A 24,547-nucleotide genomic window follows, 5' to 3' on the forward strand; every position below is an offset into this window, starting at 1 on the left:
TATTTAATCAATCATTCTAGCCTATTCTTTTTCTCTCAATTCCTCTCTTCATTTTATGATTAGTGTTTCTCTCTGTTTAGATCTTCAATTCACCTGACTGCTTAAATGTCTACACTAAAATATATAATGAATGATAATTTATGATGGCTTTTTAAAGAATAAGGATATTTTGGTATAAACAAATACAATTTTAAATTTGTAAAGTGGTTCCAGGAAAATGTGGCAACATCAGGTAGATTACTGCAAAAAAAATGGTAGTTGTTCTGCTTTCTGAGTTTTTCAACAATAATATAGGACTGTAACACATTTGAAAATAACCTTTTTTCATTTTTAAGAATGGAAATGTTACATAAATAATTTAAATTTTAATGCCCAAATGTGTTCTCCGTATTTGTAAAGTTTATGAAGTAATGACAGTTAAAGTGGTATAGATTCAGAATTACCAGAAATCAGGCTTTGTGTAACTCTAATAAAATAATACATGGAACCATTTTGTAATACAGAAATGAGGTAAAGCTGTTTACATCATTAGGTCATTAATCCATAGAAAAAATAGCACTCTGATAAATCTCACAGGAAGTGGGGATAATGCAGTTTGATAGAAATAGTACTAGACCAACCTAAGAGATCTAGGCTTTAGTATTTACTTTGTTATTATAATGCCATGTGACTTAGAATTAAGACTTGATTTTGTAAATGTGGAATCTGAGATCCAGAGAGCTTATGTTTCATATCTCATGACTATACAGTGACTTAATGATAATCAGTTTGTGGTACTTAAATCAGTCAACTCCTGGTGTGTAATACTGGAGGTTGAACAATGTGATTTTTAAAATACCTTCTAGAACAGTTCCTGAATATCACTTTGGAGCAGCAGGTACTGTTTCCCTGAATAGTTCTGTCCTACTATACTCAGTGTCACAACAAGCAAAACTCAGCGACTGCTACTCCACCCCTTGCTTCATGGTAGCATTGTCTGGGAATCCAAGAATTGCCCTCCACATTACACCTGTGTAGACTCAGCAGAAGCAGATCTATTACCACTAATTCTAGGCCAGAACAAAACTACTTCCAATCTGAGGGAAAGAAATCCATATTCTACCACTCCCTTGGAGCCATTTGCAAAGTATCCCCACTACATCTTTGCTCTACCTGCTCCACTAAACGAGTCTTAGCAACAGCATTTTACCTTTTCTAACACCCAGTATCACCTCACAGGGTCAGAGGTAGGTTCTGAGAGTGGCTATTTCAGATTAAATCTTGACCCTGTATCAGTATTATCTCCACCTGTCATTCTTTTGGTTCCTTGGGCACTGTCTGAATTGTCAGTCTATTCAGATCCTTGAACGCTTGTGTCCTTCACTCTTCTTCCAGCTGCTCCATACAAGTTGACTTTTACTTTGACCATACTACTGGCATGTTGAAGCTAATGCATAGTTTTCAGGCCTCATATTGTTTGTTGTCTCAAGAGGATTTATTACTCTTGATTCTCTGTACCTTTGGCTTTAGTGAAACTAGCCTTTTGTCGTTTTCTTTCTTTCTTTTAAAAAATTGTAGTAAAATATACATAACATAAAGTTTACCGTTTTAACTAGTTTTAAGTGTACAATTCAGTAGCATTCAGTACATTCATAGTGTTACTGCAATGTCCAGGCAAGAGATGACAAAGACTTGGACTAGGGAGAGAAGTGTACTGATTGTAAATGTATATTGGAAGAAGAGCCAGAATTGATCAAAGAATTAGATGTGGTGGGTGAGGGCAAATGAATAATCAAGAATGATACTTTATGGTTTTGGATTAAGTAACTGGATGGAGAGTTGTTTAAAGAAAAAGATGAGCCAGGGAAAAAGAGAAAACATGGGCAGAAAAGAAAATCAAGCAAAAATGAGATAGACTGGCCAGTTAAGTGTGGTATCTAGAAAGCTGCTGCTGCTGCTGCTAAGTCGCTTCAGTCGTGTCCTACTCTGTGCGACCCCATAGATGGCAGCCCACCAGGCTCCCCCGTCCCTGGGATTCTCCAGGCAAGAATACTGGAGTGGGTTGCCATTTCCTTCTCCAATGCATGAAAGTGAAAAGTGAAAATGAAGTCACTCAGTCGTGTCCGACTCTTTGCGACCCCATGGACTGCAGCCCACCAGGCTCCTCCGTCCATGGGATTTTCCAGGCAAGAGTACTGGAGTGGGGTGCCAATGCCTTCTCCGATCTAGAAAGCTAGCAAAGTTAAGTCTTTTTAGGAAGGGAACATTTACATCACATGCTGAAAAGTCTATATAAACTACAATTACCAATTAGTTTGACAATATGGATAGTTATTGTGGTGTTGTGCAGCCTGATGTTGAGCACAAACAACTCTTTTAAGGAGTTTTCTAAAAAGAGGAACAGAGAAATGACAAATGAAAGGGGGCAGGAGTTTTTTTTTTTTAATGGAATAATAAGACAGCAGTGATCTAATATAGAGGTAGACTAAAGATGTAAGACACAAGGAATAGTTGCCAGCAAGAGTAAAGTGTACAGATCTTGAAAATGTGAGAAGGGATAAGGTCCAGACAAGTGGCATTTTTCCATTTTTATAAAAGAAAAACAATTTAAATGTAAATAGTAGATTTTAGATATGGAATTGTGTTCCCAGTACCTAAAACAGTAGCTGGTATGTAATAAACCCTCAATAATTATTTATTAATAAAGTAATAAGAAATTCCTGTTGAGTTGATGTTACATTTTCAAAGAAAGTTATACTGTTACACTAGTAGCACTTGCTAAAGCCATTGAAATCAGAGAAAAATGGTACTCTATTACAATCAGTTCCTCCCCCAAATTTGCTTTCTCTAAACAAGCAGTCAGCAAACTAGGATTACTGAGCCAAACCCAGCCTGCTGCCTGATTCTTGTGAATAAGATTTTACTGAGACTCAGTCATGCCCACTTGTTTAATTATAGTTTCTGGCTTTCCAGGTACAATAGAGCTGAGAAGTTGCAACAGAAACCATATTGTTTGAGGTCCTGAATATATTTACTCTCTGGTTCTTCACAGAAAAAGTTGGTTGGCTCCAGCTCTAAATTTAATTCTTTTTTTTTTGGCTGCACTGCACGGCATATGGGATCTTAGTTCCCCAAGAAGGGATTGAACCCACGCCCCCTGCATTGGAAGCGCCCAGTCTTAGCCACTGGACCATCAGGGAAGTCCCTGGTTTAATTTTAAATTCCAAAATCTGGGATGTAAAAAAGGGCTTTCTACAACAAACATCTACTTTATAGTCATGAGACATCTAAATTAAGAGGTCTAGTAATATGGAGAGCTATTTGGGTGGAGCTAATGAAATAGATTAAGGATGATTTGGAAGTCATGAACACATAGGAAATGGTGAAAACTATAGTAGTGGATGAAACCTCCAAGGTATAAAGTACAGACACCTAGAAAACAAACATTTAGGAGATAGGGAAAAGAAAAATTTAAAAAGGAGATTAAGGCATTAAAAAAAATGGGAAACAGTTTGGTACTTTCTCAAAATGTTAAACAGAATTACCTTATGGCCCAGAAAAAAATTGAAATCAAAGGCTCAAAACAGATATTTGTATACCAATATCCATAACAGCATTACTCGCAATAGACAAAATGTCTATGTTAGACAAAAGGTCTAACATCTCAAGTGTCCATCAACAGATGAATGGACAAATCAAAAATGTGGCCCATCTATACAATGGAATATTAGCCATAAAAAAGAATAGAATTCTGAAACATGGTGTAAAATGAACGAAACCGGAAAATGCTATGCTAAGTAAAATAAAACAGACATAAAATGACAAACATTTTATGATTCCATTTGTGTACATTGTCTTACGTTGCGAAAAGTTACGTATGCTACCAAGAGTTGGACATGACTGAGCAACTGAACTGATGTAAGTTTTCTAGAATGGGCAAATAGAGATAAATAGTAAAGGTTACCAGGCGACTGGACCTGGAGAAGGTAAGAGATTTGAGAACAAGGTGTCTGTCTGAGAGGATGAAAAAGTTTGGAAACAGTAGTAAGACATGAATCATAAGGCTTGAAGGTCTCTTTGTGAACCCTGAAACTTACTACATACAAATGATTGTTGAATGCTCGTTATCTTAGTTAATTCTATTTCATTTGTTTAGGAGAGGTAGAACTAAGGCTACAAAATTTTTATAGCCTCTTCATGGTAGACAGATATAAGGGACTATAGAGTTGAACAGAATGCCCCTATATGTAAAAAATAATAATGTGATTTCAATAAGTTGAATGGTATAGTTCTTTAAAGTAACAGTTCCAGTTAGTGCCTACTTCAAGTGAAAGTGTTAGTCACTCAGTCGTGTCCAACTCTTTGCAACCCCATGAACTGTAGCCCACCAGGCTCCTCTGTCCATGGGATTCTCCAGGCAAGAATACTGGAGTGGGTTGCCATGCCCTTCTCCAGGGGATGTTCCTGACCCAGGAATGGAACCCAGGTCTTCCACATTGCAGGCAGATTCTTTGTTGTTTAACAGTTCTGGTTAGTGCCTAATTCAGGCAGCTGGAAACTAGCAGAATTAAAACAGCAACAAGACAGAGATTGAAATTTGCTGTATTATTTGAGTGACTGAGTACTGACCATGATAGAATACATTGAGACAAAATATAGGAGTAGGAGGGATATAAAGTTCTCCAGTATAAAAATTTTAACAAGTGATGGTATTTTTTTAAGTGATAGATTTTAACTAGGAAATTTAAATCATATTATCTTAAACCAATGAATATTAAGTTCGCAAATCTCACAGTTAAGAGTAGGAGTTTAAAATACAATTTTATTTTCTCAACTCTAGAGTCTATGTAAAGGTGTCTTTTTGGAAGCTCTTTAGTAATGTGCTATAAATCAAAAACAAGCCCTTGGGGATGACTCAAGCTGTGTGTGGCTAAATAGTCAAATAAAAAGTTTATTTCAGAATTCTGAACAGTCTTAAGTGGAAAAGTCGACTCAAAGAAGTTCAGGATATCATGTAACAACTAGAAATTATTGTTGCTGTTTAGTCACTCAGTCACGTCTGACTCTTTGTGACACCACGGACTGTAGCATGCCAGGCTCCCCTGTCCTTCACCATCTCCCAGAGTTTACTCAGACTCCTGTCCATTGAGTCAGTGATGCCATCCAACCATCTTGTCCTCGTCTCTTTCTGCCTTCAATCTTTCCCAGCATCAATTTTTTAATGAGTTGGGTCTTCATATCAGGTGGCCAAAGTATTGGAGCTTCAGCATCAGGCCTTCCAATGAATATTCAGGATTGATTTCCTTTATAATTGACTGGTTTGATCTCCTTACAGTCCAAGGGACTCAAGAGCCTTCTCCAACACCGCAGTTCAAAAGCATAAATTCTTCAGCACTCAGCCTTCCTTATGGTCCAACTCTCACGTCCATACAGAACTACTAGAAAAACCATAGCTTTGATTATACGGACCTTTGTTGGCAAAGACGTTAGCATTAAACAACTTTTTATATCATAGGTTTTCTTCCAAGGAGCAAGCATATTTTAATTTCAAGGCTGCAGTGACCATCTGCAGTGATTTTGGAGCCCAAGAAAATAAAGCCTGTCACTGTTTCCATTGTTTTCCCATCTGTTTGCCAGAAGTGATGGGACCGGATGCCATGATCTTTGTTTTTTGAATGTTCAGTTTTAAGCCAACCTTTTCACTCTCTTCTTTGACCTTCATCAAGAGGCTCTTTAGTTCCTCTTTGCTTTCTGATATAAGGGTGGTGTCATCTACATATCTGAGGTTATTAATGTTTCTTCCAACAATCTTCATTCCAGCTTGTGAGTCATCCAAACAGGCATTTCGCATGATATACTCTGCATATAAGTTAAATAAGCAGGGTGACACTATACAGCATTGACGTACTCCTTGCCCAATTTGGAACCAGTCTGTTGTTCCATGTCCGGTTCTAACTGTTGCTTCTTGATCTGCATACAAGTTTCTCAGGAGGCAGGTGAGGTGGTCTGGTATTCCCATGGCTTTAAGAATTTCCCACAGTTCATTGTGTTCCCCACAGTCAAAGGCTTTATAAAGCATACTCAGTGAAGTAGAAGTAGAGGTTTTTCTGAAATTCTCTTGCTTTTTCTATGATCCAGCAGATGTTGGCAATTTGATTTCTGGTTCCTCTGCCTTTTCTAAATCCAGCTTGAACATCTGGAAGTTCTCGGTTCACATACTGTTGAAGCCTAGCTTGGAGAATTTTGAGCATTACTTTGCTAGCACGTGAAATGAGTGCAATTGTGTGGTAGTTTGAGGATTGCCCTTCTTTGGGATTGGAATGAAAACTGACCTTTTCCAGTCCTATGGCCACTGTTGAGTTTTCCAAATTTTCTGGCCTATTGAATGCAGCACTTTCACAACATCATCTTTTAGGATTTGAAAAAGCTCAGCTGGAATTCTATCACCTTTCCTAGCTTTGTTCGTGTTCCTAAAGCCCTCTTGATTTCACACTCCATGATGTCTGGCTCTAGGTGGGTAATGACACCATCATGGTTATCTGGGTCGTTAAGATTGCTTTTGTATAGTTCTTCTGTCGATTCTTTTCACCTCTTCTTATTATCTTCTGTTACTGTTAAGTCCATACCATTTCTGTCCTTTATTGTGCCCATCTTTGCATGAAATGTTCCCTTGGTAACTAGTTTTTAAGAGATCTCTAGTCTTTCCCATTCTTTTGTTTTTCTGTTCCTTTGCATTGGTCACTGAGGAAGGCTTTCTTATCTCTCCTTGCTATTCTTTGGAACTCTGTATTCTAATGGGTTTATCTTTCCTTTTCTTGCTTGCCTTTTGCTTCTCTTCTTTTCTAAGCTATTTGCATTTATTTCTCTTGATAGTTTTGATCACTGTCTTCTGTACCATGTTACGAACCTCCGTCCACAGTTCTTCAGGCACTCTGTCAGATGTAATCCCTTGAATCTATTTGTCCCTTCAACTGTATAATTGTAAGGGATTTGATTTAGGTAATATTTGAATGGCCTAGTGGTTTTCCCTACTTTCTTCTATTTAAGTTTGAATTTTCCAATAAGGGGTTCATGATCTGAGCCACAGTCAGCTCAGGTCTTGTTTTTGCTGACTCTGTAGAGCTTCTCCATCTTCAGCTGCAAAGAATATAATCAATCTGATTTCATTATTGACGACCTGTGATGTCCATGTGTAGAATCGTCTCTTGTTTTGTTGGAAGAGGGTATTGCTATGATCAGTGTGTTCTCTTGGCAAAACTTGTAACAACTATTTACACAAAAACCTGTTGTATATTATCTCTTTAGCCATGCAGTATAAAAAAATTATTAAAGCTTTGTGTTAATGTTCCAGGAGATTTTGAGAAAGCTCCCATAACCATAATGTAGTAATTTTTGTTTACTGTGAGTTCTTGCTGTGCATTGTCCTTGTGTAAATATAGTAGGTTTGCTCAAATTTAATCATTTTCTACTAGTTGGACATTTAAATAATTTCTACTTGTATACCTGGTTTTAGGAATAGAATTACAAAGAACATCTCAATTCTGTGAGTAATTGATTAGTGGAAATTAATCTTATTAAAATAAATTTCCAATAACGGGGTTACTGGATCTAAAGGATGTTTGACTGTTGGTATTTGTCACAAAGTTGTTTTCAGATTTACTGTGTGCTTTGAGGATATTTAGCACCATGGGACTTTTTAAAGAACATTTCTAAGAATGTCTGGTGCCCTATTTTTTGTTTTCGTTTTCTGTTAAATACTATCTTACAGTTCAGGAAAATTCTTAAACTGTGTCAACCCATTTCTTTTTACATTGTTGCCTTTTAAAATTACTCTTAGTAAGTATCAGCATAGAAATGAAGATCTTGATGAAGTGTTTCTGCCTTCTTGCATTGCCAACTTTTCAGTACTTAGAGCTTTAATTTTTTTTTTTAAATATTAAAGTATAGTTGATTTACAGTGTTGTGCTAATTTCTGCTGTACAGCAAAGTGGCTTAGTTATACACATATGCATTCATTTTTGTGTTCTTCTCCATTATGGTTTATCCCAGGAGATTGGATATAGTTCTAAGTGCTATAGAGGAGGATGTTGTTATTTATCCATTTTATTTTATTTTTTTAATTTTATTTTATTTTTAAACTTTACGTAATTGTATTAGTTTTGCCAAATATCAAAATGAATCCATCACAGGTATACATGTGCTCCCCATCCTGAACCCTCCTCCCTCCTCCCTCCCCATACCATCCCTCTGGGTCGTACTTTGCATCTACTAACCTCAAACTTCCAGTCTATCCCTCTCTCTTTCCCTCCCCCTCTGACAACCAGTCTGTTGTCTATGTCTGTGAGTCTGCTTCTATTTTATAGATAGGTTTATTTGTGCCATGTTTTAAATTCCACATATAAGTGACCCCATGCATTATTTGTCTTTCTATGTCTGACTTACTTCACTTAGTATGATAATCTCTAGTTATATCCATGTCATTGTGAATAGTTTATTTCATTCTTTTTTATGGCTGAGTTGTATTCCATTGTATAATATGTGCCACATCTTCTTTACCCTTTCATCTGTCAATGGACATATAGGTTGTTTCCATGTCTTAGCAATTGTGAATAGTACTGTATAGCTTTAATTTGAATCATGAGGTTATGCAAAGGATTTGTGGCTTGTTTACGTGCTTGAGTTTATCTGTATTTGGGCTGAAAGTCTTGTTTAATTCACACCCATTATCTACTCCAAAATACAAATTTCTTGCCACATTCTAAATCCCTAAAAGTGATTCTTTCTATAATGGCCATAATTCTTACATGTTGCTCTAATAATCAGGAATTGCTAAAACTCTACTTTTTCCCTCTATGTATTTTTATTTTTTTTCTTTTTTTTTTTTTTTTTAATTGCGATGGCGCTTAGCACCCCCCTTGCCGAGGCCTTTGCCACCCTTCCCACGACCAGACATGGTTGCTGTCGCAGTCTGTATTTTTAAAAATATGTATTTATTTACTTGGCTGCATTGGCTCTTTCACTGTGGCACACAGATTCTCTAGTTGTGATGCATGGGCCCAGAGCACATGAGTTCAGTAGTTGAGGCAGTCAGGTTTAGTTGCTCTGGAGCCTATAGGATCTTAGTTCTGTGATCAGATATCAAACTGGTATCCCGTGTATTGCCAGGTGGATTCTTAACCAGTGGACTACCAGGGAAGTCCTCCTGCTGTGTATTTTTAAAATAATTTGAAAGGAATCTATATTGTAATCAAAGCAGTTTATCTATTCATTTTATGTGAATTTTATCCTTTTGTTCAGTATGTCTGCCTCAAGGAATCCATGTTGTAGAAATACCATTATATAAACAGAAAATTATATATAGAACAGTATACAATTGCAATGATGCCTTAACACTGAAGAATAGGAACAATTTAAACATCCAGTAGGGAATTTATTAAATAAACTATAGTACATTCATATAATGAAATAAGCAGTTATAAAAAATAAGACAGCACTATGTGTTAACATTGGAAGGTTGAAAAAGCAAATTGTGAATTTGTTGTTGTTTAATCGCTAAGTTGTGTCTGACTCTTTGGGACCCCATGGGCTGTAGTTGGCCAGGCTCCTCTGTCCATGGAGTTCTCCAGGCAAGAATACTGGAGTGGGTTGCCATTTCCTTCTCCAGGGGATCTTCTCCACCCAATGATAAAACCCGGGTCTACCACATTGGCAGGTGAATTCTTCCGAGATGATGCTAGCCATAAAGAACCTGCCTGCTAATGTAGGAGACTTAAGAAATGTGGGTTCAGTCCCTGGGTATGGAAGATCCCCTGGAGAGGAGGGCATGGCAACCTGCTCCAGTCTTCTTGCCTGAAGAATTCCACAGACAGTGGAGCCTGGCAGGCTACAGTCCACAGGGTCACAAACAGTTGGACATGACTGAAGCAACTGAGCGCACACACAAGCCATCAGGGAAGCACCAAATTGTGAATACATATTGTATATTCTCATTTTTAAAAAACGGTGAGATGTGTTTATGGATAGACAAATATAGAGGAGGATACAAAGCATCTTAACATGGGTCTATCAGGTTTGGATGAAGACATGATCTTTCACTTTCTTGTTATGTCTCTTTTAAAGTTTGTACAGTAAACGTGAATTAATTTCGGAATTAAACACATTTCTCTTTAAAAGATTAAACAAGTCAATTTTTAACATCACAGCATAGCTATTAGGGGAGTACTGGTTTTCTAAAGATTCAGAATATTTTGGAGACTCTTCTTTTATAATCTCCTTCAGAACTGCTTGACCTTAGTTTATGTCTCTCTCTCTCTCCTGATTGTAGCACACTGGATCCCAAGTAATAGTCACTTAGAGCAAAACTGAGAATTTGCTTAAGGGATGAGTTGAGGAGAGAAGTAGTTGACAACAGAAATTTGACCAGTTAGATTGTAACTGCGTTAAGCAGCCTTAAACCATGAAGAATTCAAATAGTATTAAATTCTAAGGAAAGGTTTTGATTAAGAGGTTTGATAAAGGTTTTGAAAAAATCATCTCAAACAGTGGCTTGGTAAGAATAAAGGCATGGAAATAAGTCATGTTGTGTTTGTGCAAGGGAGAAATTAATTTCAGTGTGAATTGCCCTCAGAAGTAGGTTCACTGCCACATTGATCAATAGGAATTGTCAGATGAGGGCTCCAGGAGGATTGATACAAGTGAAGAATCTGGGCAGGTGATGTACATAAAATGCTAGACCAGGGAACTTAGAAGTCAACCATAGTAGGTGAGTTGTTACTGTCAGTGGTTGGTGAGCTCATCATCAGTTAGTCATTATGAGGCCAGAACTGCTAATCTGACACTACCACAGCTACTGGTTGCATTTTTTTTCATAAGCAAGTCTTGGTTCATTGTAAGGTTTCCTTTCCTTAGCTTTTCTGATAGTTCCAAGACTTTGTTATATCTTGACATAGTAACACACACATAAAGCTTTGAACATTGAAATGTATACTTCACATTCAAATTGGGGTCCATGCATGTGGATTCAGTATGTCCTCAGTCTTGTTTAAATTATTTCTACCACTTTTGTCCACCCCTGTGCATAGTGTCCCCAGTGCCACTGAGTACATTAAGTGATTTTTAATGTCTAGTAATTTTTTCAGTGATAGGGAAACTATATCAGAGTTTGAAGATGGGACATTTATTGTACTTAACTAAAAGTTTTTCTTATAACATGGACTCTAGATAGGGTATGTCATATCTGCAGGGTGTCTATGTTTTAGACATTTTAAAGACATTTTATTTGTATAGCCAATATAGTGTTTGAGTGGAATTCTCTTTGATGCAATGTTTTTCCTTCCAGACCAGAATCCGTAGAAGCTAGCCCTGTGGTAGTTGAGAAATCCAACAGTTATCCCCACCAGTTATATACCAGCAGCTCACATCATTCACACAGTTACATTGGTTTGCCCTATGCGGTAAGTGTCAAACATTTCTTTGGAAGGTTTTTTTATATCTGTATATAAATCTGTATTTTTTACATCTAAAAGTTGAAAGTTGATGTATGTGGTGTTATGCCTAAAACTGAATATTTAAAATGCAGACTTTTTATACTATCTAAACAATTAGGTATATAATTTGTAGTTTAATTTGTCATTGATCTAATTATATTTATTCAAGGGATTAAAATTCTATAAGAGGAATTCCTTAGAAATTTTTATAGTATTATTATTTTGCTTTTTATGCTTTTACTAGTTAAGTGTTATAATTCTTTACCTTCTCTATAAAAAGACTGTAGGTAGAATTATACTATCTACTGTTGATTTTAAATTATATAGTAATTTATATGATAAATTATATAGTTACCACTGATTTAGCTCTTATATGTCAAGCTCTGTGCTGAGCTTGACATATATATATATTTTTTGATATATATATATATATATATTAGCTTGACTAATATGTATTTTTACATATATTATCTAATTTTCAAAAACAACCTCATAGGTATAATTTTCATCCCCATTTCATAGCTGAGAAAATGAAAGCTTATCTAAGTTAACTTATCGAGTGTTGCATAGCTAGTAAGAGGCAGAGTATAGACTGAAACAGCTGCAGAACTGAACACATTTGTGGTATTATCGAGTTGCCATTATCAGAAATTTTTAGAACAGTCTTTTGGACTGGTGGGATGATTTGGGAGAATGGCATTGAAACATGTATAATATCATATATGAAACGAGTCGCCAGTCCAGGTTCAACGCACAATACTGGATGCTTGGGGCTGGTGCACTGCGACGACCCAGAGGGATGGTACGGGGAGGGAGGAGGGTTCAGGATGGGGAACACATGTATATCTGTGGCGGATGCATGTTGATATATGGCAAAAACAATACAATATTGTAAAGTTAAAAAACAAAATAAAATATAAAAAAAAAAGAAATTTTTACCACTTGGACCAGAATAAAAAATACCCAAACTTTAAAAATCCCTATTGTATACTGTCTAGTGACAATATGTCTTTTGTAATTGTTTTTGTTATTCTTTGGCCTCTATTTTCTAAGGGTTTTGTGTTTATTTTTTTTAACCATCACTATTCTCACATCTTGTATTGTGAAGATGACCAAGGTTGTAGGTAGATATTTTCATTTATTATGGTTTAAAATTTAGTTTCAGCAAGTCACTATTTTAAAGATATTAAGGAAGAAATGGGCCAATCTCATCTCTCTCAAATAGGTTAAAGACTGAATTTTATTTACGTTGCTTAGATCATACTGTTACTGAAATTACATTGTGCTGTGTTTGTGTTTAATTATCCAGGACCATAATTATGGTGCTCGTCCTCCTCCAACACCTCCAGCTTCCCCTCCTCCATCAGTTCTTATTAGCAAAAATGAAGTAAGCATCTTTACCACTCCTAATTTTGATGAAACTTCCAGTGCTACTACAATCAGCACATCTGAGGATGGAAGTTATGGTACTGATGTAACCAGGTGCATATGTGGTTTTACACATGATGATGGATACATGATCTGTTGTGACAAATGCAGGTAAAATATTTCATGCTGTTTGCTTGTTTTCTTGAATGCTCCTAATGTTTGTGATTGTTAATGTTGGAAAAGATAATTAAAGTTGCTTTGAAAGGAACTGATAAATGAATTTTTAAAGTGATCCTTCTGCTACTATCATTGCAATCTGTTTTGCTCCTAGAAAGTGCCCCTATGGGAAAGAAAGAAAGAAAGAAAAAAAAAACTATCTTAAGAGTTTTTTTGGAAATCCTTGTTAATTGAGTAATAGGCAGTCAGTTCTAAACTGTATACAGAATCACACCTCTCTTTTCACTCATTCAATAGTAATACACTACATAAAGTAGACAAGATACAAATGAGAGGAGAATTGAGTCCTGTGTATTTCCTTTGGAATTATTTGTGCTGTATAGTCAACTGTGATTTTCCAGTTTGGGGGAATTATACATTTGATTGATGTTTGTTTGACCTGACTCTCTCACCTCCTTTTGACTTGAACCTTGCAGCACTCTGGAGTCTCCTTGAACCAGAACCACAGTCTCCCCTCCCCCAACCCTGGTTCAACCACCAAGAAAGGCCTCCTCCCCTAGAGAAGGTGTGATTGGGACAGAAAGTGGGGTTTTGTTTTCTTTCTTTATCTTTTTTTCTGGTGGGAGGGAGTTGGGGAGGATGGAGAGGGAATAGTAGGATTTCAACCTGAAAGTTACTGAGTCCATCCCCTGCATAGGCTGGGAAGCAGAGAGTATTTAAGCAGTATTTAAGCACTGTAGGGGGTAAGAAAGTTTGATAGTTTTCAGAATATCCTGGATCTGGTCCTTAAGGCATAGCTTCATTATTTTATTTGAAATAGTATTCATATTTGAATGTGAGTATAATATTTGGCCTTGTTGAGCCAAATATAAATTACTTTGCATTATTTGTAATCTGTTCCCATCTGTTAAGTTAGGTGATTAGGAGTGAGATGTAATTGATACAAACATGCAGTTAGGGTTATATTTCAAAAAGGTGCCAAAAATGGGGAAAATTAGTCTTAAGTGAAATGTGAAATTTGATGTTATTTTTATGGAAAGTTGTAATATTAATACTTTGAGTTAATTTTAATAATAAAACTATATTGTGATACTTTTTCAAATTAACAACTAAACTTATGGTACATACTATTACCATGAGCAATCACCTCAGTAAGTTAATTCAGGAGGTAAATTTAAAATCAAAGAACATAACTTCACTGGTAACTTGTTTTCCTCATTATTTTTTAATTAGCAACTCTCAATTCATATTTTAACCAATCATATAAAATATCTCATAGCTGATTTTTGTCTTATGTGATAAATTATATACCATTTGACAGTATTTTTATTCTAATGCATAATCTAAAGTGTTTTTCTTTTGATTAATTGCAATGATCTATATATAATATATATCTATTAGAAAATAGTGAAATAGTTCTTAGGATTTATACCTATCTACAAACTCTTGAAGGACCAGTTCACATATATTGGATTATTCAGGGTATTTGCTTTTTAGCAACTGGTCTATTTGTTATGAATTTTTTGTTATTCTACTTTTCTACTGCTTAACCTGGAGTATAATATATACTACCAGGCTTAATCTTTTTTCCTCTATTCTTGTTTTACATTGGCTCTATGTATTTTCATGTACCTGCTGCCCATACTCTCTTTCAAGTTTGCCAACTAGAGCTCTGATATTTATTCATTTCCTAGTTTTATTTCTTCTATTGTCTCCATGACACAATTACTTACCCCCCAAATTTAACATAATTTGTTATCCTAACTCTCATCAAGTGCTTTGCTTTTCTTTTAAACTTTTTTCCCCTATCATCTTTGATATATAGACAGTTATCTTTACATTCTACCAATTCTTGTCCCAACATCCTCAGTTAAGAAAGAGCAAGATCATAGCAGTTAACTTAGTAGCTTTTATGTATAAATTATATATATTAAAAGTAGCTCATTACTGTATAAGGAATAAGATTATTTTTAGAACAGGCATATATATCAGCTATAGACCAATTAAAGTTTTGGCCATAAAATAGCCTCAAACTTGAGAAGTTTGCCTCAAGCTGCTCCATGTATTACTCTTAAAAATAGAGTTCATAATAAATTTAGTCTCGATCTTCATGGAATGACTCTTGGATTCTTTAACTTCATCTTCTCTGCCATCATTCTAGTTCTTTCGGTTCTTTAACTTAGATCTGGAATGTTGGAAAAGCCTTTTAGTTGATTTTTATACTTTCAGTTTTTTAAATTTTTTTGAATACTATATACCATCAAAACAACCTCTGGTTGTTACCTGTTGCCAGTTAGAGGAGTGCTACACACACTTTGACATTCCAGGTTCTATATACTGTAAATACACTTTACTAATTGAATTTTATTCCCCTCTGTTTCTCAAAACGAACATTCTTCAAATACATTAACTGCCTCTGACTGTTGCTCTCTATATCCATCTACTTGAGAAAATGTTGCTATGTGACATTTCTGTCTTCATAATTTCCCATGTGAGGTTCTCTTCAAGTCCCATTATTCTCCAGGATGCTTTTCCCATTAATACCAAATAGTGTGGATATCTGCAGCTTGTGATTTGTAATTAAATATGTACCTTTTACATTTTAATATTATATTTGCTTTAGAAATTTGTATCATGTAGATGATATCCCATATTTGTCCTCTTACTTTTACATCTCAAAGTTTTATCTTCCCGAGGACATATTTCTATGAATTCTTCACATTACCTTTTATACTACTAAACTCAAAATAGGCACTTATTAAGTGATAGTTAAATAGAATGTCAAATCTTAATTTAAGTATGATTTTAATAATATTTTGTATGTTCTGCTTTTTTTCCCCCCTTCCTTTTTAAAGTGTTTGGCAACATATTGACTGCATGGGGATTGACAGGCAGCATATTCCTGATACATATCTTTGTGAACGTTGTCAGCCTAGGTAAGTTGTGCATGTAGTAAAACTGCCAGTAATTTTACCGAGGTAATCTTTAGTTACTAGAAGTTTATATATGAATTCTAGATTAAGCAATTAGTGGATACTGTGTTAATATGGGCTTCATTTTTATGATTTGGGGTTTTGTTTGTTTTCATTCTGACATCCCTAAAATCAGGAAGAATCTTTCCATTGATAATGTGTCATGGTTTATTTTCTATCTAGGGTTTTTAATAATGCATAAAATCCTAGTGCATTTTCTAAGTGACATCTTTTTTCAGTGGACTGCACATTATGTTAAAAAGTTATTACAATGGCCTTCCCTTCTAATACACAGTTTTGTAGGGCTTATACTATTATTCCACCTATTGGCAATAATGTGTTTTCTTGCCGTTTCTTTTTCTGTGTTTTTAAAAAATCTTTTTAAATGGACATTTCAAACCTATATAAAAGTACTGGTATAAGGAACCCACATGTTTCTACCACCCTGCTTCAAAAGTTCTCAATAATCTTTTCATTTACACTGCTGTGAATTTTTCTCCTTCATGTATTTTAATGCAAATCTCAACTGTATTATTCCATTCATATGTATCCGTATATATATTTAAGTATACATATATTTCTGTTTATATATTTCAGTATGTATCGATAAAAGAATTCTTAACAAAAATCTGTAATCACAAAACGATTAGTATACTTGCAACAAAATCTGCTACATTTAACCACTTTTTATTTTTATTTATTTTTTTTTTACTCAAATAAGTCTCAAGTTTTATTAAGATCTTCTATAAACACATCTATTTGCTACTGAAAACTGAAACAGCACATCAAAAAATTTTATTACTATTTAACACACTAATAATGCTCTGGCCAAACCAGACAATGTTATCTTTACATTCCTTCCCAAGTTAATTTGTTTCAAATTCTTGATATTGAGTTTCAACTTCAGGGTTAAGAAACAGGCAATACCTGAGACTTAATTAGTACTTCATGGTGTCAGATCAAAGTGGAATTAGTGTGTATTCAAGTCATTTCAATTCCAAGCTACATATAGATTCCTCATAAGTTAAAACTGTATTAAGGTAGAAAAGAGATGCAAGTGAAAAAGACAAACTTAGAATAAATATTATACTTACCTGGCAGGGGAGATACCATGATCACTTTTTATTTTTAAACATTATTTATTTATTTATTTTTGGCTATTCTGGGTCTTCATTGCTGCATAGGCTTTTCTCTAGTTGAGGTGAGCAGAGGCTTCTCTTCAGTTGCAGTGTGGAGGCTTCTTTTGTTGGGAGCACAGGCTCTAGGGCGTCAGGGCTTCAGTAGTTGTGGCACATGAGCTCAGTAGTTGCAGCGCGAGGACTCTGGAACTCAGGCTGAATAGTTGTGGCACATGGGCTTCGTTGCTCTGCAGCTTGTAGGCTCTTCCCAGATCAGAGATCAAACCTGTGTCCTCTGCCTTGGCAGGCGGATTCTTTACCACTGGACCACTAGGGAAGCTCCCATTCATGCTCGTGCTTAGTCGTGTCTGACTCTTTGTGACCCATTGGACTGTAGCCCACCAGTCTCCTCTGTCCATGAGACTCTACAGGCAAGGATACTGGAGTGAGTTGCCATTTCTTTCTCCAGGAAATCTTCCCAACCCAGGAATTGAACCCGAGTCTCCTGTTTTTACTGCATTGCAGGCAGATTCTTTAGCCACTGAGCCCTCAGGAAAGGCCCCAGCCTTTCTTAAAGTATTGATCGTTGATATACATCTCTTTTAAGTCTCTAGTAATCTAAACCTATACTCTTTACCCCACCAACCTCAATCTCCTTTGCAGTTTGTTTCTTTAAGGGAATGAATTGTTTATCCTGGTGAGTTTACCAATTCCATTTTCATGATTTAACAGTTTTCTCTCTATATTTCTGTAAATAGTGTGTGATTAGATTTAGATCCCCCTCCTTTTTTGGGGGTAAGACATAGACATAGACTGTATTCTATCAGGTGACACGTAATATATGAATGGGACCCATTGATAGTCATTTTTAAGATCTATTAATTTATTAGGGGTTGGTTGCAAATTAAGTGATGTGTTAATTCTGTTGCTTATCACTTATTAGCTGGACTGTTTCTGTAGAACTTCCCCGTATTAACTGTTCCGTTCTTTTATATTTTACTGAGGAATGGCAGGATAAATGCTTGTTGATTTGTAGTGTTTATCTGTTTTTAGAATAATGAAAAGAATTTTAAGAAGTCAGGGGTTTAAACATATTGAGTATCAGCATATTGCAGTTATCAGCATGACAAGATATCTCAGGCTTATTTATACTTCTGTGCCCCAAGCTCAGAATAGGTTTTCAAGACCAGAATCTGAGAGCTAGTAATGTTCCTTCCTACTGGTCTTCTCAGTGTTCCTATGTCTTTTTAGTAGACGAAGCTAGTCTACTATAAGTTTTGTCTGTTTATTTTTAAGATAAAATACAGGTGCTTATATTGATAATTGCAATTTAAATTTAGGGATACAGTTGACCCTTGAACAGCATGGATTTGAACTATGCATGCCCACTTATGTGTGAATTTTTTTCAATAGTAAGTACTACAAAACTACACACGCTGCATTTTAGCACCCCTAACCCTCTCGTTGTTCAGGGGTCAACTGTACAAGGTTTTCATCTTACTGTTTCTATATTCCATCTGTGTCTCCTTCTATGCTAGTTTTCAACAATGCAGTCAGGAGTGTAATTAGAGTATCACATAATTTTCTCAACTGCTTAATCGCATAGAAGAATATAACAGTTTCAGAGTAACAGTACCAACATTATCACCAACAATATGATTATATAAAAAGTTTATAACTTTTTTCCCCCTTTAGATATTTTCCATAGGGATGTATAGTTAATTTATTGTGTTTAAGTTCTTTTGAAAGAATTTTACTGTTTACACACTACACACTTCAGGCTTTGGTTGTTTTATTTTTGATTTTTTAAAAGTTAACCTTTTCAAGTAATGTAGATTCACATGCATTTGTGAAATAATACAGAGATCCTTTGCGTCCTTTATTCAATTTCTCCCAGTGGTAACATCTTGAAAAACTGTTAATACAATATCACAGGCAGTATACTACATTGGTATAGTCAGGATACAAAAAATTTCAATCACGAAGATGCCTCATGTTGCCTTTCTAGACGTATCCACCTCTTTCCACTCCGATCTTTGACCCTTGGCAACCACTAATCTATCTATAGTCTATTCCAGTAATTCTGTCATTTAAAGACAGAAATGAAATTACACAATATGTGACCTCTTGGGATTGGCTTTTTTTTTTTAACTGAGCAAAATTCCCTGGAAAACCAGCTAATTTGTGGCATGTTATCAGTATTTTGTGGTTTTTTTTTTTCCTTTTTCAGATTAGTGTTATATGGTATATATGTACCAGAGTTTGTTTAACCACCCACTGAAGGACATTTGGGTCATTTCCACTTTTTTGGCTATTACAAATAAAGTTGCTATGAACATTTGTGTACAGGTTGGGGTGTGAACCTAAGGTTTGCTTGCTCTGGTATATGCCCAAGAGTGCAGTTGCTTGATCATTTGGTAGTTGCATGTTTGCTGTTGTTGTTTAGTTGCTCAGTCGTGTCCAGCTCTTTTACGACCCTGGACTGTATCCTATCAGGCTCCTTTGTCCATGGGATTTCCCAGACAAGAACCCTGGAGTGGATTGCTATTTCCTTCTCCAGGGGATCTTCCCAACCCAGGGACTGAAACCCCATCTCCTTCACTGCGGGAGAGTTCTTTACCACTGGGCCACTTGCAAAGCCCCAGTTGCATGTTTAGTTTTATAAGAAATTGTCACGTTGTCATGCAGCAGAAACCAGCACAACATTGTAAAACAGATATCCTCCAATTAAAAATAACTTTTCAAAAAAGTGTCAAATTATTTTGCAGAGTAGTTGTATCAGTTTACTTCCTATGAGAAATGGATGAGTAATAATTTTATTTTTAAGAATTACTTTTTATATCTTACTTGTATAGTCATATGCTTATTTAGTTATGTAAGAAGTAGTCCCATCATTCCTGTTCCTTTGACTTTGAAAGTAACAATTTTTAAAAAAATCAATTATTCCTTCCAATTTTTGTTATACTAGAAATAGATATGCACATGGTGGTGGTTTAGTCACTAAGTCATGTCCAACTCTTGTGATCTCATGGACTGTAGCCCACCAGGCTCCTCTGTCCATGGGATTTCCCAGGCAAGAATACTGAATTGGGTTGCCATTTCCTTCTCCAGGGGATCTTCCTGACACAGGGATCAAACCCAGGTCTGTTGCATTGTAGGCGGATTCTTTACCCACTGGGCCACCAGGGAAGTACGGATATGAACATGTATATTTGTATTCCCCTCCTTACTTAGATAAGCAGTGGCACATAGAGTTTTTGCCACAGTAGTTTTTTGTCTTAAAAATTTGTTCTGAAGATCACTTCATGTTAATAATATAGAAATTAACTTCTTCCTATAACTCAAGATGCTCCATCTTTTACATGTTGTATACTTTAGCCCTTTGAGTGGACCTTTGAGTTGTTTCCAGTCTTTTGTAATTGCAAATAGAAGTGAGATTGTTCAGTAAAAGGGTAAGTGTATGTGTAAAATTTTGTCTGATACCACCAAATTCCCCTCCAGTAGGAACTGTTCAATTTTGAATCTCCACCAGTCATGGATAAGCGTGCCTATTTTCCCCCGCCTCACAACAGAGTTTTTGATAGACTTGGATTTTTGCTGATTTAACTAAATGAGAAATGGTAATCTCACTGTGATACTTTTCATTGCTTATGAGTGAGGTTTTTCTATGTGACTTTGTTTCACCTTTAATAGTTACTAGCCTTTTGCCAGAGGAGAAGGCAATGGCACCCTACTCTAGTACTCTTGCCTGGAGAGTCCCATGCATGGAGGAGCCTGGTGGGCTGCAGTCCATGGGGTCGCTAGGAGTCGGACACGGCTGAGCGACTTCACTTTCACTTTTCACTTTCATGCATTGGAGAAGGAAATGGCAACTCACTCCAGTGTTCTTGCCTGGAGAATCCCAGGGACGGGGGAGCCTGGTGGGCTGCCGTCTCTGGGGTCACACAGAGTCGGACACGACTGAAGTGACTTAGCAGCAGCAGCAGCAGCCTTTTGCCAGAGAGTTTTTTTTTTTTTTTAACATATTAGACTCTTTTATTTTTAATCATGAGGTAAATATCTACTGATGAATTCAGTAAGAGTTAGTTAAAAACTGACCATTAATGAGGATAGTCACGTCAGCAATAACTGGCTGTCATTCTGTGATAACTAGAGTTATCAGTAATGCTAGGATAGTTTTGACCTACTAGACATTAAGGCAAGTCTGAGTAGCAGGTACTTCAGTCTAAAGCCCTTATTCTCCCAAATAACTGTATCTAGGTATCTGACCTTTAGACTAATAAGTTTAGACAGGGAAAATGTTGCAAGGGTGGTGAGGGGGGCAAATAAAACAATTACTATGGATGTTCTAGTTCATGAGTGGAGGCTGGAACAGGTTAATAAAATATTTTAGTTGTTAAATATTTAGTGTTTATCATTTCAAAAATGGAAATAATTTAGGCAGATAGTAATAGTGCAATAATTATATTACCATTTCCCCCTAAACTTCTGCTTTTAAATATTCAGTTTGGGAAAAAGTAGGGCTTCCCTGGTGGCTCAGATGGTAAAGAATCAGCCTGCAATAACGGAGACCTGGGTTCAGTCCCAGAATTGGGAAGATCCCTTGGGGGAGGGCATGGCAACTCACTCCAGTATTCTTGCCTGGAGAATCCCCAAGGACGGAGGAGTCTGGTTTTCTAAGTAAAAAATTGTTTTCTTAACAGAGTCAGTTAATTGGCATCTACTGCTAATTATGCTAATCAAATCTAAACTGCAAGGCAAGTGATAGTACACATAATTTATGTTGTTCGTTTTTCAATAAGAATACTAGAGAAATCATAAAGTTTTTATCACATTTAAAACAGATCTGCTTTGTATCTAAGTTTATGAAAGCTTGATAAATATGTTAATATTTTAATTATAGGAGTTTGGATAAAGAGAGGGCGGTGCTACTACAACGCCGGAAAAGGGAAAATATGTCAGGTAGGTAAAAAGGATCTATAGTAAATGAACTTTAGTATGACTGAGAGAATAAGTGGCCTGCGTGTTTTTAGTCAGATATAAACCCCTGGCTAATGAACATTGGTTATATGTATAATTTACTATCTCAGGTATACATTTTAAATATTCTTTTTTATAGATTTTATAGAACAGTAGTATTTAGTTTAGAATATATGGAAAACAAAATTAAAATTTAAAATCATATTTTCGTGCACATAGATAACCTTTTGGTTTAAAGAAGTAAAATATGTTTGTTCTTTAGAAAGATGGCGATCCATTAGTTGATCACGTGGAATAGTATATATTTTATTTTTAGGAATAGGATTTAAAGGTGTAACATATGCTAAACTTTCACTGCGGCTTTTAAAACATGTTGACACCAATACAAGTGGTTTTGAATAATGATAAGTTTTTTGAATTGTTTGATGAATATTTAAATTGTTTCTAGCATTTTTGTTTTGTCTTGTTTTTGTTATTACAAATAGGAAGGTCAGTGAAACCCTTTTAGATAGTGTTTTTTGCTTTTTTTTGTACGTGTCCCATTTTATCTTTGGATAGATCCTAGATATGGGGTTGCTGGGTGAAAAGGGTAAGTGTATATAGAAATTTGCTAGATATGGCTCAGTTAATTCCCCTTCATAAAGAAGTTTTAATTACAGACACTGGCAATGTTTGTAGGTGTCTGTTTCCCATGGTCACACCATCTGAGTACCTTGTCAGATTTTGTATCCTTTCTAGATTAATGTATAAGAAATATATTTGTAATTTGCATTTAAATGTGTCTTACTATGAGTGAGGAAGTGGGGGAAAAACTTTTATTCTTCAGAAAGATAGAGACATAATAGTTTGTTATGTAGAATGTTATTTTATTGTTTGAAATAGAAATATTATTTATGCAATAATTTTTATTTTGCCTTGGAAGATGGTGATACCAGTGCAACTGAGAGTGGTGATGAGGTTCCTGTGGAATTATATACTGCATTTCAGCATACCCCAACATCGATTACTTTAACTGCTTCAAGGGTTTCTAAGGTTAATGATAAAAGAAGGAAAAAAAGTGGGGAGAAAGAACAAAATATTTCAAAATGTAAAAAAGTAAGTTTTTCCTGTTATGAAGATGACTAGAAGGGAAGTGACAGTTTTACAGGAAAGACAGGAGAATTATGGATAGTATTAATAGCTAGAAAAGGTAGCAGGATCTAAGTTTAATTAAAAAAACATTAAAAATTTTTAATGTGTTTTATAGATTGAAATGGAGTGGAGAAAAATGTTTGCAAACTGCTTTGAAATCATCACTGTGATGAGACTAGTTATAAAAATGCAAAAGATAAAGTAAGATTTAGTGAAGGTTGCTGTTCTATAAAACAGAAATAAGAGTGCTAAATTTTTAGTAGCTTATAAATGGGTAGAGGTTTGTAGCTGTTTGTTTCTGAATCATGTTTAATCATTTTAATAAGGCTACATACACATTTGTTGAGTTTCTTACTATCTAGATTTTTCTCACTTAAATTTTTGTATTAAAATACAGAAAACTGTAAAGAGTGAAATTATACCTAGATATAAAATGAAGTTTTACCCCCAGAAAACATTGTTTTTTTTGGAGTAATTCTTCATGATATTTGATTACTTAATAGGCAGCATGTACTTTTAAATACATTTTTCCATTTTCTAATTTCACCTTCCTATTTAAAGTAAGTCTTGATGCTAATAGTCTTCACATATATGTCTCTCTAATTTTGCTTCTCTATACAACTATAACCAAATTCTACCTCTGTTTTCTGACATGTTATCTTTACTTACACTGTTCCCTTCATTACTAGACTATTCTTTTCTCCATCTTTATCTTTTAAACTCCTATTCTACTTTGAGGCCCATCTGAAGCACTTCTTTTTCAATGAAATTTGCTTTTCTCCTATCAAATATGATCATCTTTCTTTGTATTTCACCATAGCACTTGAACCTGTTATTATAGCACTTAATCACATTCTGCTTTATTTCATTGTTACTTTCCTCATCTCAGAGTGTAATGTACAGAGGAAGAGATCATCTATTAAGTGCATTTACAATTTAGGAAGTCATGTTTAGGTGTTAACGGTTTTTTTCTCTCATGTTGAGTTAGTAATACTTCATAAGGATTAGGAAAAAAAAAATCTAAGAACTGGGCGTAAAGATCTAGTTTGCTTTGCTGTTATGTTTTTACTACTGTTGGGGCAGTATGTAGTTAAAAATACATAGCAAAAAGATGCATCTAATTTTGCTTTTTATTCAACCTGTTGTTGTGGCTGATTGTTAAAAATTTGAATGGAGTTCACAGTGGACATTCTGGACAGATGACTTTTTAAAAATACTCATAAACACCTAGTAAGGTGTTGCTGGTTGCTGTTTTAGCAATTCAGAGCTTTGACATAAAGTGTTAACACTGTTAAAGACATAGATTGTGTATTGTGACCCATATATTAGGAGTTTT

The 24,547-nt window shown here is 35.4% G+C and overlaps 1 protein-coding gene across 6 annotated transcripts in view; it reads left to right on the top strand.

Annotated features, from left to right (window-relative positions):
• Positions 1-24,547, top strand: part of KMT2E (lysine methyltransferase 2E (inactive)) — a 91,059-nt gene that overhangs the window by 27,741 nt on the left and 38,771 nt on the right. For 5 of the 6 annotated variants that reach the window (XM_019958644.2, XM_019958643.2, XM_019958642.2 and 2 more), the window contains 5 exons: positions 11,318-11,432; positions 12,775-13,004; positions 15,866-15,946; positions 22,004-22,062; positions 23,003-23,175. In XM_019958644.2, the coding sequence (XP_019814203.2) occupies positions 11,318-11,432; positions 12,775-13,004; positions 15,866-15,946; positions 22,004-22,062; positions 23,003-23,175 (658 nt within the window). Of the gene's footprint in view, positions 1-11,317; positions 11,433-12,774; positions 13,005-13,486; positions 13,576-15,865; positions 15,947-22,003; positions 22,063-23,002; positions 23,176-24,547 lie in introns of those variants that run through there. The other variant, XM_019958648.2, reaches the window with a different exon arrangement.

The sequence above is a fragment of the Bos indicus genome, chromosome 4 (genome assembly GCF_029378745.1).
Source record: "Bos indicus isolate NIAB-ARS_2022 breed Sahiwal x Tharparkar chromosome 4, NIAB-ARS_B.indTharparkar_mat_pri_1.0, whole genome shotgun sequence".
NCBI classification, from domain to species: Eukaryota; Metazoa; Chordata; class Mammalia; order Artiodactyla; family Bovidae; genus Bos; species Bos indicus.